This window comes from Peromyscus maniculatus, chromosome 6, assembly GCF_049852395.1.
Source record: "Peromyscus maniculatus bairdii isolate BWxNUB_F1_BW_parent chromosome 6, HU_Pman_BW_mat_3.1, whole genome shotgun sequence".
NCBI classification, from domain to species: Eukaryota; Metazoa; Chordata; class Mammalia; order Rodentia; family Cricetidae; genus Peromyscus; species Peromyscus maniculatus.
The window spans coordinates 6,343,709-6,364,302 of NC_134857.1; the positions used below are offsets into that span (position 1 = coordinate 6,343,709).

The following is a 20,594-nucleotide window of genomic DNA, read 5'->3' on the forward strand; positions in this document are numbered from 1 at the left end:
TGAATAGTCTTGGAAGTATTTCCATGTAAGAAATTAAGACACAACATTAGTTCACTTAGACTGGATAGTAAACATTGATACTGAGAAGGAAGAATGCATTGTCTTAGCAGTGTCATTAGTTGAATAGCTTATGCAATGCAAATTCTGAATGTATATACACACATGTGAACATGTAACTATATTTAGAATGCAGACACATGACATTTTTTTCATGCTTGTGACCTGACACCAACAGGCCCACTCAAGTTACCTGGCTGTCTATCTTCTGCCTGACCCCTGAAACGACGCCTGCGGCTACGATTGCGTCGCTGGGGTTTTTTTTCACTATCATCTGTAATTGCAAAGTTTACCATCAACTATTCTGGCAAAAAATAACAAAACAAAAAAGAACAAACAAAAAACTTCTTTCCTTATATAAGAAAAGGAAAGAGAAACTTAATTAAACGTCGAAGGTAAAGCATACAAAATCAACAAAGTATTATATACACTTTTGAAGCATAAAGCATTCCTCTCTGGAAATTAAGAGGGCATTAACTCATAATAAAGCAAACTGTCTTATGTAACTGAAACTACCATCATTCAGAAAAAGAGATTTCTCTCCAACATATTTTGAGTTTCGAAGTTAATGACATTTTAGCCCCTTAATAATAAATGCTCACACTATGCATCTCCCCAAATGTACCATAATTTTTAAAAGGGGTGCTAGTTTTGTTTGTGGATCTCAGTAAGATCAACTGAGTATTTGTACTGATTTAACAGTATAAAAGGGCACTTTAATTAATCCTCCCAGTTTCTGATAGTTTGACAAATAGGAAAACTAGACACCCAAGACAAGCAAGTTATCTCCCTCATTTACAGACTGAAAAATCACTTGTGAATTGCATACTTAAAAAACAAAAAGCCTCATCTATTACCAGTATAATACAATCACACACACACACACACACACACCTTTTCCCTCAATGCTTACATACCTAGCCCATTCTCATTAACTGAGGCTGTATCAGATTCAGTCATTCCATCCATCAGAACAGCATCTTCATCAGTCCTTCGTCTACGAGACCGCCTACGACGGTTAGTACTGTGATGAGATTCGCTGGCGTCAGTGTCTGCAGTCTGATCTGATTCTGTATTATCAAGTAAGCTGTATGGATTGCTGTCTGGATCTTTGAGCACTATATTCATGTCAGAGGCAAGAAATAGTCATTTAAGAGGACTGCACTTAAAATGCTTGATCTACTGAACTACATCAACTAATTGTAAATAAACTTTAATACCCCCCAATAAAAATATAGGCCTGAAATAAAAAATGTTTTCTTGTTATTACTAATTTATCTGAAAATCAAGATGATTAAATAAAATTTTAATGGGAATGAAAAATTGTAAATAAAGCAAAAGGTTATTCATTAGCTTGGTAATGTTTCCTTTGAATTGTTTTACAAATAGTCAGCCCTCTACATCCTCACATAAAACTATAGAAGGGGATATATCTGTATTAAACACCTAGTTTTTTTCCTACATAATTGTTTTCTTACTACTGTCCCTCCAATAAAGACAAACTACTTACATGGCATTTTCGGAGACACAGGTAATCTAGAGATGATATAGAACAGTGTGCACAGATGATGTGTTAATATTGTATCACCTTTCATTAAGGATTTAAAAAAAAATCTGTGGGGGTTACTGAGACCAATCCCCCATAGATACTGAAGGATAACTATATCAGAAAATACTGTACTATCTAATTCTGACATTCACACTCAAGATAATCCTACCCAGAGGGTAGAAAAATAAAAATAAAAATGAAGAATAATGTTCAGCTACTATGTAGTGAATCTGAGAGCCTTTTGTTTCTCTTTACAACTTTAAGGTGACTACTGCTACCCAACTATTTCCAAATAAAATTCAGCATCTGCACCCAAGACCTAAGAAAAATCAGCTAACTATAAACTGAAACAACCAAAACAATTCTACAGAGGTGTCACAAACTAAACCAGGCTGAACTAGTAACTGGTTATGAAAAGGACAATGAAACAGATGTTAACTTGTATTCTAACTCTAAAAACGAAGCAGAGTGGAGTTAAAAAGAATGGTTTCAAGATACAAACGAAAAGAAATACACCTGTCTTCCTATGTGCATCTACTTCCAACATTCAAATTACAGAAGAAATTCATCTAATCACTATTACTCCTAAGTTTCCTTTGGTAACAGCTAGAATCTTTGCAAAAGATACTAAGTTTATCTATTAATTATAAACACTACGTAAAATACATTTATTTTGCAGTTCCACAAAATATAATTGTATAATAGTAACAGCATGTAGTGTACATTTTAATAAAAAAAAATTACTTCCCTGAAAAGACTAAGCTAAACTTTCCTAAATAAAACTAAACTTAGGACCCAATAAAAATGGGGAAACAATTGGAGCTAAATACACTTCCCTTCATTTTATGCTGATTTGTTTCATTGTTTGTATGTTAACATATTTGGATTTTTCTGGGGTGAGGTGGGGGTGGAGGTTCGAGACAGTTTCTCTGTGTAGCCCTGGCTCTCCAAGAACTTGCTCTGTAAACCAGGTTGGTCTTGAATTCACAGAGATCCACCTGCCTCTTCCTCCTGAATGCTGGGATTAAAGGTGTGCACCACAACGGCCTGGCTTTAATATGCAAAGACTAACATTTTAAAGGATTTAAATATTTTTAAAATATTTAAAATGAGATATTTAATCATTATAAAGTACGACCTTCTTAAAGGACATGTAAGTAATAACACTCATTTGCTCAGAAAGAGCATTCTAGAAACAATACCACTCCATGGTAAAAAAAAAAAAAAAAATCCAATTACCACAGCGACCAGATGCTTGCATATATGACTGCATCTCTATACTGTATTTATGAACATGTGGTGTGCCCAGAGGCCACAAGAGGGCATCAGATCCCACTGAGCTGGGGTTGCAGGGCTATGAGCAGCCCACAGTGGGTGCTAGGAGCCTAGCTCCCTACTCTACAACAACTGTCCCTAATTGCTGAGCCACCTTCCCAGTCCCTCTATATTTCTCTTTACAGTTCAATTTCTCAATAAAACAGAATTGAATTTACATTTTCTGTCCTCAAACTGTAGCGAAGAATTCTTGGGAAACAAGAAAATATTACCTAATTACCAAAGACCCCAAATGGGAAGGGATAAATATGATTATCAAAGCAGAGGACAACAACCAACTGGAAGTTCTAACCTATATATTCCTATGGAAACCTTTACTCAGAATTGCTCTACACAACTTTGTCTCTATTAACTGCTACACAGTCTACTATTTTCTCTAAGACAGTAAGCAGAATCACAAATGCTGAGAAATGGGTGGCTCTGAGGGAGGAAGTAATTCTTGTAGGGTTATACTGTTTACAAAGCATGAACGCTGACATAGTATGTAAAAGACTACCAGAACTGATGGAGGATTTGCCACCACGTGGTCCACCACGACCTCGACCCCCAGAAACACTTCTGCCTCTTCCTCCTGGGCGTCTCCTGCTGTCTCGCTGATGGCGACTCTCTCGATCATCTTCTCCTGCCAATGACCAATCACTCAGCTCATCCTTACGCTCAGACTCTGTTTCGGAGGGGTTAGACAGCTCAGAATTTGTACCTTGGGGAAAAAAAGAGAAAGAGAGACAGTATGTAAAATAATTAGGTCACATATATAGATGCTTAAAATTTTTCAAAACATTGTCTGCTGAGCATTATTTAAAATAAGTATAGTAACTGCTCTGAAGAGAGCAAAATTAAAAACTTTAAATTTAATACGCAATTATCAGATTCAACTAACAATTAGAGGAAGCGCGTACACTATAAAAATGCAATTAATGTCAAGGTTTCTGCTCATTTTAAATTGATAGCTTAAATCATCAGTACACCAAATGTTATCTAATACCTAAAGATAAATTTAATCACATTCAGAAAAATTTAAGTTTTAAACAATAGTGTTTCTATTAATACTGACTCCAGTGTGTATTTTTTTCTCTCACATTTTAACTTCTTTAAAATCAGAACAGTTCTTATAAGTCTTTCTTAATAGCTGGGAGTTTGTCAGTTAATATACATAAAATGTTTTATTTACTGCTACCGCAGAATAGTGTAACATTAATGTTTCTGAGAAAACAGCTACTACCTAACAACTAATAGAACAGAGACAGGACCAATGAAATGAAGTCCACATGACTATCCCTTTCAGAAATTGATTTCTAAATTTATACAATTTAACTGAAAACATTACATTTTACTGAAAGTACTGTTTGTCTAGCATGTCATGTGTATTTTTCTCTATAGATCTACAATTGGTATATATGTCAAAAGGCAAAACTTAATCTGTGTCCCAAATGTGTCATAATGTGCAAAACTTCCCCCTTGATACATGAATTTGTTGAATGAAATACCTATTTAAACTCCATGAGTACAAACAGTAGTAAAACACTAGTACTCCTTAGATAGTAAACAAGTAATGAGGTGCAGGAATAAAGTAAGAACTCTACAAATACAAATTACAGAGGAAAAGATAACAAAAGTTTAGAAAAAAAAAACCAGTTTATTTTTCACTCTTAGGTATTTGTTTGGAATGAAAACCTCATAGAAGGAATAAAGTACCCATTAATAATTATTTGTCCAAATGCCAAAAACATTAACTGTATCATCTAACTGTCAAAATATAGACAATAATCATTTCATGAACAGTGAAACAAATCTGTGTTAAGATGTAAAGGTGGATAAGCTTAGGAAACTATTTTATCTTACCCAAGGAGAAAAGCAAGGAAATGACTAACATAAATCCAGTATTTATTTTGTGAGACAAACATTACAAAAAACCAAGAAGTTGTTGATAAACGGGCTAATACTTGGGTGTTTTATGATCACAAAAAGTCAAGTGTAAGGTTGCACTATGAGATGAGATTGTCCTAAAATATCCAGGTGGTCCTCAACTATTTATCTCATCGGCCTTTAAATCTTCCTCATGTTATAAAGATGACAGCATGAGAACTGTCAGCCACTGACATTTTAAAAAAAAAAAAAAAATAGAGGTAGGTGGTCATAAGCGAGGAAACAAATGTGTTCCCTAGAATCTGGAAATGTCAAGCAATCAGGTTCTGTCAAACTTCCAAAAAAGACAAAACCTGCAGCCAGGTGACATGTACGAGGTGAGCCCAATGAGGTAATGGTCAGCTTTACAATGATAAAGCTGTACTACCCACACCTCTAAATTGCTGTAGGTTATTCATTACTGCTCTGCTGAAAACAATATAGCCATTTTAACCTCTCCATCTTGTAAAGTACAAGCAGGATACAAGCAAAGAAAACCCAGAAAAGCTTTTAAAGATGAGCCATGACACTCAGTCACAACTTCCTTTTAGTCAAATTTCATAATCAGGCTTTTCCCTACAACTTCTAACTACCACTCTTACCAAGCCAAGACGGTTGCCATCATTTTAATCACCATGTGATAAAAGCTTACATTAAATATGTTTTATCATAACCAAGATGTGATAAGCTTCCAAGATTCAAACTAAATTTAGTACAACTTTATACATGTTCTACTAGTAAATGCTTGTTATAGTTACTACTGTAAGTCCTTTTGATAGGTACAAGAACAGCTGTAATTCAAATTCTCGTCTCTCAAGTTACTTCAAGAAACACGTTTCTTGTTCCACAAAGGTTAAGTCTGCCATCTACTGAAGGATCTGCACAGCGTTCTCCAACACAGAAGATTCCTGTGCCATTTCCCCATACATCTATTATTTACTCCTCAGCCATTTACCAGAGTGACTCTGTCATCAATAATCAAAGGTCTCAGACACTAATCAAAGCTGTTCAATGGCTTTTCTTTCTCATTCTAGTCAATCAAAAGTCACATCTGATTATGTGTTAATTTAGAATTAAAAATGCAAATATACCTGATTTCTATTTAATTACTGGTATAAAACATACTTTTGAAAATATAGCATTAGCTTACAATTCTCCATCTTTTACTTTTTTTAGAATTTTATTTAGAAACTTCAATACTGTATTTATGAAAATGCATCAAAGGTTACAATACTAAAGAGAAGAGATACTTAGCCTTCCATCTGTACAACAAACGAAAGCTAGGACAGGCGAACAACTCTAGCATCGTTAGCCTCCTCAGTTCAACAACAAGTCTGGATCTGAACCTGCACGGTGCAAATCTGCATTCATCTCTACCTTCTGGAAATGCTTCCTATTTTGGCCTACATTCACAGTATTTCCTCAAAACAAGATGAACACAGGGAGAAAAGAGTAACAGAACAGAGAAGGAAATGAGGAGGGATGGGCAGAAGGATCAGGTCACTGCTAAGATCCAGTCCAAATGGAGAAAGAGGAACAACTCCAGAGCTAAACAAGAATAAATAAGAATTTAAGATTAGAGAACTGTTAACTGCCACAGGATCCACTGATTTGTTCGTACCCAGGTTAGGCCCCAGCTTCAAAGTGAAAATATAGCTTATAAAGATGTTCATTATAAAATATTAACTGACTTCATCTTTAGGTTGCTACACAAAATGTTACTACATAAAATAATTGCACACAAGGTGAAAAAACACTCAAACCTGCCAAATCAGCAAAGTCTATTTCAAAGCTACTGAAGATTTATTGTATGTAACACTGATATAGTGATCAGTTTATTTTTCATTTGTGTTTTTCTTATAGGTAGCAGTACATACTAGGATTCTATAGGGAATGTATGAAACCACACTATATAGAACACAGGCTCTATACCACTCTTTATACATATTCTTTATGAACTACCAGCTTAAAATTATGCTTTATTATGTAACTGTTTGTAAGCTATCTATCTTTCCCTGTCACTAGTATGAAACAGCAGTAACATATACCTGAGAATTACCTTTACCCTCAAAAACAACTCAGAGCTAGTATGAATATGTATGCAGCATCTAAACTAGAACCACTACTACACACTAGTACAGAAATACAATAATGTTCTTTTTACCATAACCGGAGGTGTAATTAGGGCCCCGACGACCTCTGCCTCTTCCACTATAAGACCTAGAACCTTGTACAGAAGAGACGGTACTTTCATCAGTGGCATATCCTTTCTCTTTTTCAGGCCCTCTGGTGGAAGAAGGTCTGAAACCCATACCAATCTGTCGCAGCTGTTCATCAATCTGAAGGCGTTCCATTCTTAGCTGTTCCACTTCCTACAAACAAAGCAAAGAATTGTTTTTGTTATTTGTGTACATGTACAGGTCAGACCACGTGAGACCTGCAGCAAATACCTTTATCCTACCTTCTGACCCAAGTTCTATACAGGTTTTTTTTCTTGTGTGTATGTGTTAGCCTAGAGCTAGAATTTTACAATCTACCCAAGAAACAAACTGATGTTTGAAATCAAGTCATAAAGCAGCATTGTATACACAATGCCACTTGCTAGTCAACTCAAGAAACACTGAATGCTTTGGAGTGTGTCCAACACATAGCTATATGCATACAGTATAAACACTTCTCTTTCAAGTGACTGTAATAGACTTATCAGTTAATTGCTAATCATATTACTAAATACTGTCCTTTTTTATTAATTCAAGAGCTTATGCATGCATACACACGTCAACGTGTGTGCTACCATGTGCCTGTGGAGATCTAACTACAGTTTGAAGACCTCCTTCCACAATATGGGTTGTAAGGCTTAGCTGCAGATACTTTTGGCCACTGAGCCAGCTCACTGGCCAGATACAGTCTCTGTAACAGGGAGTTAATAGTCTGTTTAAAAGCATTATTAATGAGCTACTTTACTATCAGATTAGCAACATTTTTAATTATTTAGGACCTAGATAGACAAGCAGACTTGTTCACTTAGAAATTGAAGTCCTTGCCGGGCGGTGGTGGCGCACGCCTTAAATCCCAGCACTCGGGAGGCAGAGCCAGGCGAATCTCTGTGAGTTCGAGGCCAGCCTGGGCTACCAAGTGAGTCCCAGGAAAGGCGCAAAGCTACACAGAGAAACCCTGTCTCGAAAAACAAAAAACCAAAAAAGAAATTGAAGTCCTGTAACATATGAAGGTAGCCCGTCTAAACAGAACTATTAGTTTGGAGGTACAATAGATAAGGCATTTGTTTATAAGGCCAGAAATGACAGAACTCAAAGAAACAGAATGACATAAAATACTAGTATAACACTGATCAGAGACTGGATGGATAATATACTAGAAGTAGAGAACATTCTAGGATATTTCTATGATGCTTACTAACTTACAGGCACTTCTATAACTCTTATGCATTATGTTTCAAATCTAACAAATGGGGGCTGAGGGTGTAGCTCAGAGGCCAATTCCTATTTTGTTTACTATGCACTTGGCTTTGGTTTGCATCTCCAGCAACTTACCCCCACCCTTAGAATTGCTGCAACAACATCTATTGGGAACAAGGTAGCTGTTTCAATAAAAGAGATCTCAAAGATACCCAATTTTACCTTGTGTGCAGATGGCTAAAGTGCGAAAATGGAAACAAAGTGTCCCTGATAAAGAGCACACAGCTACTGTAAACAATGACAAACTGTACAAACCCAAACAATGATCAATTTCTTTAAAAGAACCTTAAAAACTTACAGAGAAGAGCTCCCCCACCCCAAAAAAAGTATAAGGGCAAAGAACACTTTATTCTCTAAGTTTTCAACAAAAACCAGGCAAAAACTGAAGTAAATTAAAAATATTTGCCGGGCGGTGGTGGCGCACGCCTTTAATCCCAGCACTTGGGAGGCAGAGCCAGGCGGATCTCTGTGAGTTCGAGGCCAGCCTGGGCTACCAAGTGAGCTCCAGGAAAGGTGCAAAGCTACGCAGAGAAACCCTGTCTCGAAAAACCAAAAAAAAAAAAAAAAAAAAAAAAAAAAAAAAAAAAAAAAAAATATTTAAATACCCAACCATCACCATAAACAAGCCTGTTGAGTATGTCGACAGCTTATTTACAGTAAGAACATTCACACAGTAAACGCAGCAGAGATGAAACAAGAATACAATGTGAACTGTATACATACCTTTAAGTAAGCAATGTGATATTCTAGGAGAACTTGTACATTTCCAATACTTTCTTTAGTGCCAACAAATACAAATGGAACCATTCCCTATAAGAAAGCGCAATGTCTTCAATTTAACACACTAATTATATCATTTGGCAATTTTTTCTGCAATATACAGTAATTAATCTGAAAACCAGATTTTCAATGCCTTATTCATGCAAAATTACATTTGTATGCTAAAAAAAATTAAAAATCAGTTCATGCTAGTTTTCTGATTTCTAATCAATCTAATGTCCCAGGAATTAACCAAATGGCCATGGTCTTTCAGACTAGAAAAACTATCACAGCAGGCACAGCTTTATAAGCCAAACACTTATTAGACAAGTTATCCCTATAGTAAGTGCTCAGATAAGACCTCCTTGAAAAGGCATAGCAGTACATGCCCATAAATCTCAGCACTCGGAGGCTGAAGAAAGAGGAAAATTACTAGTTCAATATAAAATAGGGTGAGATCCTATCTAAATTTAAAAAACAAAACAACCAAAAAGCTAAGTATGTAGATGCTTTTGAGCATTAAAAGACATATTCTGCCAGGCAGTGGTGGTGCATGCCTTTAATCCCAGCACTTGGGGAGCAGAGCCAGGTGGATATCTCTGAGTTTGAGGTCAGCCTGGTCTACACACACACACACACACACACACACACACACACACACACACACACACACACACACACACGAGAAAGACACTGACTACAGAGCATTACTATTTACACAATGTAAAAAATAAGAAAATCACTGAAGAGCAGATACCAAGAAACAAAAATAAACATCAAACAACTATCCCAAATTGTTGTTTATTTGGTTAAATTTCAGAACAAGAAGGCTTTTAAAAAGTACAGCAAAAAGGGGATGGAATAAAACAATGGCTTAGTTGTTAAAAAGTATTTGTTGAGCTTGAACTAAGCCCAGGTCCAGTTCCCTGTGCCCACATGGTGGCTTACAACCACATTTAACTCAAGTTTCAAGGGATCTGATGCCTTCATCTCCAAAAGCACCAGTCACATACATGGTAGACATACATACATGCACACTAAGCAACCATACACACAAAATACATGTTTTTAAAAAACAAGAATAAAGAGAATCAAGATGGCTTAGTCAACATTTTCTGCCTTATAAACATACGTCAACTTCCTACTATTTAAGAAAAATCATAGTACAGCCATAATTCCCTGCAAGTTTGCATTTCTCCTCTCAAAAATACCTTTTAAATAGACTATCTAAACACCTTTTCATTCTCCTTATATTTTCAAAGCCATTTGTTAAAAATTCTAACAGGTGACTTACTTAGTATAGTTGCTTAAAAAGTAGATAATAATCCATGACAGTTGCTAAGGGCCCCGCACAGAAACCTGCACTGACCGTGAAGTAATTTTAACTATGAAGGTACAAACCAAGACGAAGCCCAAGAAGGAATACAGCGCGCACGTTTGTGTGTGTGTGTGTGTGTGTGTGTGTGTGTGTGTGTGTGTGTGTGTGTGTCCGTCCATCCGTCCGTCCGTGCCTGCCCACATGTGGAGGGCAGGGCAAATCTGTGGAACTGGTTTTCTCCTTCCACTTTAACATAGGCTTCAAGGACGGAACTAGGGTTGGTCATCAAGCTTCTTCCCTACACTTTGAACCACGTCACTTACCCCAACCCCACAACACATTTCAACGCATAAAAACTTTACACTTTAGAGCAGCATATGAGGTAGGCAATTGCACACAGCAACCAAAATGAACCCAAGCAGCTTGTGTTGAAAACAGCAGTCTCATTCCCACACATCCAACCTCCTTACTCGACTATTCAACCATGGGAGCCCTCTGCAATGTATTTATGTTTTGTTTCTCTTCTTTCTTCGGTTTGGTTTTACTTTTTTGAAACGGGGTTTCTCTGTGTAGTTCTAGCTGCCCTAGAACTCACACTGTAGACCAGGCTTGCTGAGAACTCAGAGATTTACCTACCTGCCTCTGTCTCCTGAGTACTGGGATTAAAGGTATGTGCCACCATACCCAGGATGTATTTATGTTTCTTAACCCAGGCCCGGAAATAGCAATAACAATAGCCCAAGCTACTCAGAGAGGGTAGGTAGTACAGTAATTTCTTTTTTATCAAGAACCCACCAAGAAAAAAAAAAAAAAAAAAAAAGAACCCACCAAGAATACATTTGCACTGAAATGGAAATACTGAAAAGCAAGTGGGGACACGCCAAGGAAAAACTAGCTTTGACTATCAACTTCAAAACTTGTATTTGCAGCCGGTAGCGGTGGTGCACACCTTTAATCTCAGCACTTGGGGGGCACCAGGATAGGCTCCAAAGCTACAGAGAGAAACCCTATCTTGAAAAACAAAACAGAAAACAAAAACAAAAACAAAAGGTTGTATTTGAGCTATTTAATGGTTCAGACTATCATAGCCATCAGATCAGAATTGAGATTGCTGTTATATACTAGATATATGAGAAAAGTGAAGATTAGTATGCTGGACACTATTTTTTAATCCTTATCTGTGAAAGACATCCTAAAATCATATGAAGCAAGCAGAAGTTATGTGACACACACATTTTAAAAGTGTGAATGAAATTACTGAGAAAAATGTTCTGACCCTTGTGAAATCAATGTACAATACTTAAGTATATTTATTTTTAAGTGTATTTCAACTCCATATTCTAATACAAATAAATAAAGAAATGCTACCTTCAGTAGCCATCTTGGGACACCCAATAATTGGTATCAAGACAATGATCTGATTTATTTTAAAAGACTGATTCTTTCTGAGAGTTAGCCAGTTCTCTGAACAGTACCCTACTGTGCAAAACTGAAGAAACTGTAGTGTCCTGAATTCTGGTTGATTATTTTAGGGACAACATTTGGCTTATTTTCAGGCCTTAAAGCCCCAAATCAGCTATAACAAGTTGATCCCTGAACCTACAAATTTGATTAAATAAACACCTTGATGTGTAAGCAGTTAATAACAGAATTGTAAGCAAAATAGTAACATGAGGAGAGACCGAGAAATGGCCAAGGAGTGATCAAGAATTACTTTTGGCAGAGTGCTTCCTCCATTGAGTAGCATCAAATTCACAGCTTTATACTCAAGAGTAAAAAGGTTCTAAAATGGAACTGGAGTGATACAGCTTAGCAGTTAAGAGCATTTGTTTTTGCAAAGGACCTAGGTTTGGTTCCTAGCACCCATGAGACAGTTCACAGCCCTTCCTAATTCTAATACCAATGGATCCAATGCCTTATGACCTCCACAAGCACCAGGCATGCACATGGTGCACATATCTACACGTAGGCAACACTCAAAGAAAATAAACCTAAAAAGGGGGGGAGGACCAAGAATAAAAAAGATTAACACACTGAAACTTTTACAAAAACTGGCTTAAGTACTGACAAACCAACAAAGAAGCCACAGTACACATAACTGAAAGATGATTTAGCTCAGTGGTAGAGCACTTGCCTAGCAAGCACAAGGCCCTGGGTTCGATCCTCAGCTCAAAAAAAAAAAAAAATATTAAAAAATTGATTTTTCTAAGTATGTGAAATAATAATCCAAAGAAATAGATTTTCAAAACCAATATCCACAGTATTGCAAACAAAGAAGCTGACATAAAAAAGGCAAACAAATAGCATTAGATACTTACATCTTCTCTAGGTAGTTTATTTTCGTTGTCGCCTTCAATTCTTACTCGAACCACACCAGATTTATCCACTATTTCTTGAATAACTTTGCCATTTTTTCCAATAACTTTTCCTTTAGTAAAAGAAAACAAATGTAAGTTAAAAACTGATTTGTTATCCATGCAGTACCAATCTAGATTATTTATGACATTCCTATCAAATGATAAACACCAAGCAAAGATGATTCTTTTCACTTTTAATAACCTCACCTAAAGACTGCTAAACTCCGTATGAAGTATGACTTAGGCTACTGCCTGCAATAGTCCAATGCAGTTCATATGCAAGACAATTTCCAAGCCTAAACATTTTTAAACGTTGGAGCCATTTCTAATACTTTAAAATATCAACTCATCCATTTCAAAACCCTGCCCATTGAACATAAGAGAAAGCAATTTTAATTGGCATTAACCATGTCAATTTGTTCATCTCATTCATATGAAGACACACATCCACACACATGTATATTCTTACAAACTAAAAAATTACATTGTACACCAAGTGTTTTTAAGTACTTCATACTTTTACATAAGAGCATATATCATGTATATTCTGCTGTCTTGCTAACAATGACAAACTATAAAATGAGAGAAAACTCATACCTTCTTCATACTGGACCTGTCATTCAAACAGCAGTTACTGAGTATATTAATACTTAAAAAGAAAAACTCCAAAGGGAACACGGAGGTGCTCTTTCCCTATTATAAAGATTAACCTGAAGAATCAATGTGTAACTGAAGTATCTGGTATATTCTTGGGATATAAGTAATAGAAATATGCCTTATCAAGTTATCAAGTTCACAATTATTTTTTAATTAGGTCATTTTTCATAAAAGCTTAAACTTTAGTTGAAATGAGATAAACTAAGTCTGTCATGCTGTGTGCTTGAAAGAACAGTTTCCATTACATAAGGAACAATGTCAACAGTAAACTGGGTAAAAAAAAAAATGCACAAACACTTTTTCTAGTTTTTTTTTTCCAAATCTTATTCCTAATCTCAAACCCCCTTCCCCATCAGTAAGCCTCAATTTAAAGAGCAGTAATTGAAGAGGTTAATTAAAACAGACATCAGAGGTCACATGACTGTTTCTTCTCGGAGAAGCCCTAGCAGCAGCCCATCACAAGCAACCTTCACAGATTACACAAAGAAGCTTAAGCAGCAGCTTCATCCTCCATCCTGCTAAAAATAAGCAAATGTCTTTTCAGAAAACAAAAATGAAGTTGATGGCACATGAGCCCTTCCCCCAGAATCTTGTTCACTTGCTTCTTTGGAACTACACCTTGGTGAGTTAACATCCATCACCCTTCTGGGTCCTTGGCAGGGACCTACCTTCAAGTCTTACTTAGTCCCACCAGAGACCTTCAATATTTTATAATGATCATTTCCACAGTTTAAATTCCAGAGCATATTGACAAACTGAAGCAGACCTGTAGTATAAATTGAGCATTGAGTATCAACGTTGAAGGGACAAAGTAAAGAACTGATTAAAGGCAGCTTCTAAAAGGTGAATGGTTTTGATCCATTTTCAAATTAGTGTTCAAGAAATACTTTTTTCTTTGATTTTGGACAGGTGGGAATGATCAACTAGAATGCCTCAAACATGTAAAGCAATCCATCCTCTCTGGAACTTACCCACCAAGAGGTCCTTATTCCCTTCTATTCCTCAGTTTTCCTTTCATTTGGATTAAGAACCTATTTTTCAAAGGACTTCTTAACCCATGAAACATTTGAGGGAAATCGTGTATTACTATACACAACAAGCAACAGAATGTCTAGAGCTTCACCAGTGAAGTTTCTCCTGCTAATGTATGCTTTCTAAACAGCACATAAGCAATTCAAATCACAAAGGCCAACCAAATCAGGATAGTGGACAAAAGATACATAGCATAGATTCCCATCACTGCACTAATAAGGAGATAGATACAGAACCAGAAAGATACATCCAGTTTTCTTACTTCTGAAATACCATGACTAATACTACAAACCCTGGAAGACCAAGTCGTATCTCTGTAAAATTAAGCTGGACAAAACTTGACTTCCTTTTCATAAAAGCACCATCAAAACCTTTTTGTAAGTGAGGAAGCCTTAGTTGAGCTAAATAATGCTCTTAGAATAGCTACTTCATCCATGTAAATAAATGTCTTAAAGAATACAACCATTATTTCAAAAGCAGCCCTTGTGCCTGGAGTATGGTTGGTTCAGTGGTAGAAGACCTACCTAGCATGGACAAGGCTCTGGGGTTCAAACCCTAGTTCTAGAAGGAAGAGAAAGGAAAAAAAATAAAGAAAAAAAAATGGGACAGTAAACTTTATGGCAGAGCAGCAAGTTATCTCAGCAGGTAAGGACACATTCCACACAAGCCAAACCTGACAACCTGAATTTGATCCCCCAAACTCCTATGGAGGTACTGGGAGAGAATTGACTCTACACAATAATTCTCTGACCTCTACCTACAGAAAGACAGCATGACTATGCTCAAGCATACATATACATCAATTTTTAAAAATCCAAAAGTAGCTCATTCTTCCAACAATGATTTTATTTTAAAAAGTTTTGCATTTTCATGTTTACTAAAATTATATATTCTTCAATTTTATTATCTCAACTCGTCTCTCTAGTAATTATGTAGTGAACAATGGCACATCAAAAACTATAGAGTTGCCATTAACTGGCAGTGTATCCTACCTATTTAAGAGCCCTGGAAATCCTACATAACTTCTAGTAGTTGCATTACAAGAAGAAACAAACTTTTCTGCTATAAACCATTTTTCCTATGTGTGCACTCACCCACGTGTAAGTCAAAGGTCAATTTTTGGGTGTTTTCATGATTCTGTCTCTTTTGAGTTGAGACAGGGTCTCACACTTAACCTGGAATCCACTTTTTTCCAGTTTTACTAACTAGCCATCAAATCCCCAGGATCTGCCTCCGTCACACCAGGGTAACCCAACAGGCTTTTATAGAGGTGCAAAGGACCTGAACTCAGGCTGGACTGCAAGCACTTTCCTCAGTGAGCCCTATCCCCTTCAGTAAGGGCTGAATCAATTAACTTTAAGAAGGGAAGTGGTTTTTTCCAATTTTACTTTACAGGATGTGACAAACGGCACATGCCAAGACAGTAAATGACCTTCTAATGGAACCCAAAGGTCTCGAAACAATTCCTTAGGGTCAAAAACAAGTAGACAAAGGAAAACAAAACTGCATGACTTGCTAGTAAAGTCCACCATAGTGTTAGCATTAATTTTACACTTACTATTTTGGAGTTCATTAAGTACTTACTATATACCCAAAGCCTTCCTATCTGCATCAAGTAGCAACCAAAATGACATCAGAGGCACGAGATAGTTCAGTAGTATAGCACTTGCTACCACAGGAGGCCCTGGGTATGGTATGGTCCTCAGCTTCTCAAAGGCACAGGAACAAAGAGCACATCAACAGCACCACCATTAATTAATATACCTAAGTGTAAGTTAATCACAGCAAACTCAAAAAATGTCATCAGATAACTAGTAACTCATCGATACAGTAATATTCACAGACGGTGATAAACAAGAGTGTAAGCTTTCCTCATATCATCATCCTTTCTCCTGCCCAAGACTTCTTACCTTATGCTATGCTACTGCCACAACCAATTATCATTTATTCAGGACCTCTATGTACAAAGATAGTATTCTATCGTTAGCGTAGATTTAATTTGCACTCTAAACAAACCAATGAAAAATATCACAGATAGCTTAAGACCTTCATTATCACAATTTTGGTGGATGTATAAATGAAAAAACATTAAACAGGAAATAGCCAAAGGATGAGAAGACTTAAGAAAAACTTTAACAAATTGTTACACAAATTATGGGTCTTATTAATAGCACAGAACAAATACACGTTACTTTCTAGGATGAAAATATTAAAGGTACAAGACATATAAAATGCAATCACACACACACCAACAAAGCACAGCATTTGCTGTCTATAAACAGCTCAGATTACATGTACACTGGTAAGCAAATTACAAAACTAACATCCAATTAAATTAATTTACATTAATTATATTCACATTTAACTTTTATACAAGTACCTACCAACAAGATTCCTGGGAACTTGAATAAAATCCTCCACAAATTCCAAGAAACCCCTAGCTTTTTTTACAGCCTCAGCACTCTAGACAGGAAAGACAAATATAAACCCGTTAACATCCTGAAACAACTCCATACCCAAAATACATATAAAAAGGGGGGGAGGGGGATTCCCAACTGTTATGCTATACCACAAGATTCAGCTCAGTTTACCGGAATTCATTTGTTCAATAGCTCAGTGGCAAGCACTTGCCTGCCCTGTACAAAAGCCCTGGGTTCTATTCCCAGTACCACAAAACAAAGCAAAAAAAAAAAAAAAAGATAAAAAAGCTGCAAGCTGGGCATGGTAGTGCAAACCTGTACTCTGAGCTCAAAAGGAAAAGAATCACTGCTGGCAAATGAGGCTAGCCTGTTCTACACAGCAAGACCACGTCTGCATAAAACAAGGCTTCTTTGCTTGTCCACAGACACGTTTTTAAAGATGACCTACTGATAAGATCATTTAGGTTTTAAATTCTAATAGGTATAGCTTTTTAAGATTAGAATGATTCTGTGGATGATTACTTTCTTTTATTGCTTTTTCCTTAACCATAACCATTAACCATTGCTTGTTCCTTCATGAACTGTAAACATAATCATGTTACAACAGAAAAGTTGAGTAAATTTCCGAGCCCACTCTCTAGACACAGGACTCTACTCTAGGCAGTATGGCTCAAAGTCTGTCCTCATAATGATGTTACACTGGCCACTTCTGAAGATTTCGAAAATAAAAATTTTATTATGATACTTAGGCTGATTTTATGTGAATTCTTATCTCAAAGTATTTTACTGAAAAATGAAATTACAGAAACAAAAATGACAAAAACAGACTATTACGTCCAATTAAGTGAGCAAAGGCAGGAAGCAGATAACTTACCTCTCCATAGATCCTAAACGTTCCAGTATCTTCATCTAACTCAATGGCAGTTACTCCAGGAACCTTCCTAGCTTGCTGTATGTTACTACCATGGGTTCCTATCGCCAGGCCCATTAAATCTTCTCTCACAACAAATTCTTCATGAAAAGCTGCTGCAAGCTGTTTTGTGCACTATTTGAAAGAGGGAAGTCAGGATTTTTCTTTTCTTCTATTTTTTGTTTATTTTTAAAAAATACTGATGTTCATACCATCACTCAAAATAACCATGAGGTGGCCGGGGGAGGGGGGGTGGTTGTCAACCAACTAATAAATGGGTGAACAAAATGTGGGTTATTCACACAATGAAGCAGCAAACTTTAAAGAGGAAAGTAACACATGGATGAACCCCAAGAACATTAGCAATGCTACCCTAAAAACATTTCACTTACATATACAAGTTATCCAAGTTTTTTAAAAAAGATCTGTTGAAACTTTGCCTAGCATATGCAAGGCACTGGGATGTATCTCATTACTTGGGGAAAATTCTTTTTCAATTAAAGTGTAAAAATTTTAACTGGACATACTGACAGGATGATCATAAATTGGATGCCCGTCTCAAAAAAAATAAATAAATTTTGAGTATTTTGCATTTATTTTTAAATTCAAGACAAAACAAAAAACTAAATTTAACAAGGTCAACAATGAGTGTCTTACAAAGTTAAGAAAGTTCATCATAAAATGGAAGGAAATCAAAATATTTCAGTCTTTAATTCCAGTCACAGAAAACAGTTAATCCTAAAATGACTTTCAACAGTAAAATGCCAGCAATTCGGCCGGGCGGTGGTAGCGCACGCCTTTAATACCAGCACTCGGGAGGCAGAGCCAGGTGGATCTCTGTGAGTTCGAGGCCAGCCTGGGCTACCAAGTGAGTTCCAGGAAAGGCGCAAAGCTACACAGAGAAACCCTGTCTCGAAAAAACAAAACAAAACAAAACAAAAAAATGCCAGCAATTCTTCAACTCAGAGGGCTGTTTCAAAATGCATTCACACCTTCTGTTTTGAACACATCTGAGGAATAAAATGCCTCCCTTTCTCTAGGACCGAGCATGTGTGCACACATACATATTCAGATGGCAGCAGTATGCGCAGAACCAGCACCCTCACAGTGTTGGCAGTAGACAGTAGAAGACAGAGAGAGCCCCAGGAGACAAAGCAGCAGCATATTGTCAAGCATGCTCCACGTGCCTATCTGTAACCCTCCTTTGGGCTTACGGAGAACTAAGGTCACATCTGACAGGTGATAGGGCAGTAAAATTCAGATTAAAGGCAGAGTAAAGAAAAGCAAGTTTTTCTGGGTATGCCTAATTACTAATTTCTGAAGCCCTTTGGCACCTATTTTCTAAGCCTGAACAAGAGGCACTTAGCAAAACTAATGTAACATTTAATAAAAGTAAAACAGAATTTTTACTTAATTTTCCTAAGGACTCTGGGTATTAGCTGTAAATATCTAGGTCTTGGATGGTTTTCAGTTACCAGTCATGCAGTTTGAGACACGGGAAAGTTCATGTGACACAAAAGCAAACCTACTTACTTCTAAATGCTTAGTGGCTTCTTCATTTCTGGACATAAGCATTAACTTCGTCCGAATACTTCGCAAGTGCATATCACTTAAGATATTTACTCTCTTCACAGTTGCTTCACTGGCCGACTACAAACAAACATGTTAATCACTCACAAATTGAATCATTTTTCCAAGCAAACTCAAATAGAATCTTCTAAATGAAGCCATCATTGGTTCTTCTTACCTGCTACTTATTTCTTTTCATCCTAAGCTCTCACTCTCTAATGTAATCTTACTTTCTTTTCTGAACTCCTGAACTTAGTTACATCTGCTGCTCAGATGTGTGTTAGGGGAAAAAAATCCAAGACTTTTTACACATTAAGAATCTCAAGATGGCACTAGCCATGATGGTATGTGCCTTTAATTCCAGCACTCAGGAGACAGGCAGGAGGCTCTCTTGTGAGTTCCAGCCTGGTCTACAAAGTGAGTTCCAGGACAGCCAGGGCTGTTACAGAGAAACCCTGTGGGGTAGGAGTGGGGGGCAGATGATCTCAAGATGTTATGAATGTCAGTAAGAGTCCAGCTTTAATTGCAACACCTGGCAGGCTGAGACCAGATGGCTACTACTAGTCAGAGACAGCTTGGGACTGCATAGCAAGACCCTTTATCAAAAAGTCAACCAACAACAAACAAAAAAATAAACCAAAACATTTGCTCCTTCCTACTAAGGGAGAGAAAATTAAACATAGCTGCAAAAAAAACATGATACATTATTAGTAAATTCATTATATAAAAGCTTAATAAGCCATTGAAATATCTAACAAGGAATCTGGTCATTAACTTAAAATATGGTCTTATCTTACCAGTATCATTAGCTGGGTAGTTTCAGGATGGTAGAAAATTCTGCACGCTCCTACTGCTTTCTTAAAATCTTTATGGGCATTTTCATTCGCACACCTAAAGAGAAAGGAACGTGGATGCAACACTTCAGTAATGGATTAAATCTAGGAAGAGCATAATATAGTCTCAGTATTTCATTTTGATCTCTCCCATTAGAATTTAAAAGCTCTTTTCTAAAGATTATTTTATTATTTCTAATTATGTGTGTTCTATGATGGTTTTGTGCACATGAGTGCCAGTGTCAACCAGAGGGACCAGATGCACTGGAGCTTGAGTTACCCATGAATGGGAACACTGGGAATTGAACACTTGTCCTCTGTGTGTGCTTTTATCTGTTAAGCATCTTTCCAGTTCCTTAAAGATTATTTCTATAAGGTTTTGGTTGGTTGGTTGGTTGGTTGTAGAATGATGTTGTT

The 20,594-nt window shown here is 36.7% G+C and overlaps 1 protein-coding gene across 12 annotated transcripts in view; it reads right to left on the reverse strand.

Annotated features, from left to right (window-relative positions):
• The window catches only part of Fxr1 (FMR1 autosomal homolog 1), a 53,755-nt gene that overhangs the window by 4,005 nt on the left and 29,156 nt on the right, over positions 1 to 20,594 (reverse strand). For 3 of the 12 annotated variants that reach the window (XM_076573879.1, XM_076573873.1, XM_006971108.4), the window contains exons 6-16: positions 20,142 to 20,235; positions 19,309 to 19,425; positions 17,740 to 17,910; positions 16,830 to 16,908; positions 12,718 to 12,827; positions 9,046 to 9,132; positions 7,161 to 7,218; positions 7,011 to 7,073; positions 3,438 to 3,641; positions 975 to 1,175; positions 251 to 331 (exon numbers count right to left, since the gene is read on the reverse strand). In XM_076573879.1, the coding sequence (XP_076429994.1) occupies positions 251 to 331; positions 975 to 1,175; positions 3,438 to 3,641; positions 7,011 to 7,073; positions 7,161 to 7,218; positions 9,046 to 9,132; positions 12,718 to 12,827; positions 16,830 to 16,908; positions 17,740 to 17,910; positions 19,309 to 19,425; positions 20,142 to 20,235 (1,265 nt within the window). Of the gene's footprint in view, positions 1 to 250; positions 332 to 974; positions 1,176 to 3,437; positions 3,642 to 7,010; positions 7,219 to 9,045; positions 9,133 to 12,717; positions 12,828 to 16,829; positions 16,909 to 17,739; positions 17,911 to 19,308; positions 19,426 to 20,141; positions 20,236 to 20,594 lie in introns of all 12 variants that reach the window. The other 9 variants (XM_076573874.1, XM_076573881.1, XM_042278943.2 and 6 more) reach the window with 3 other exon arrangements.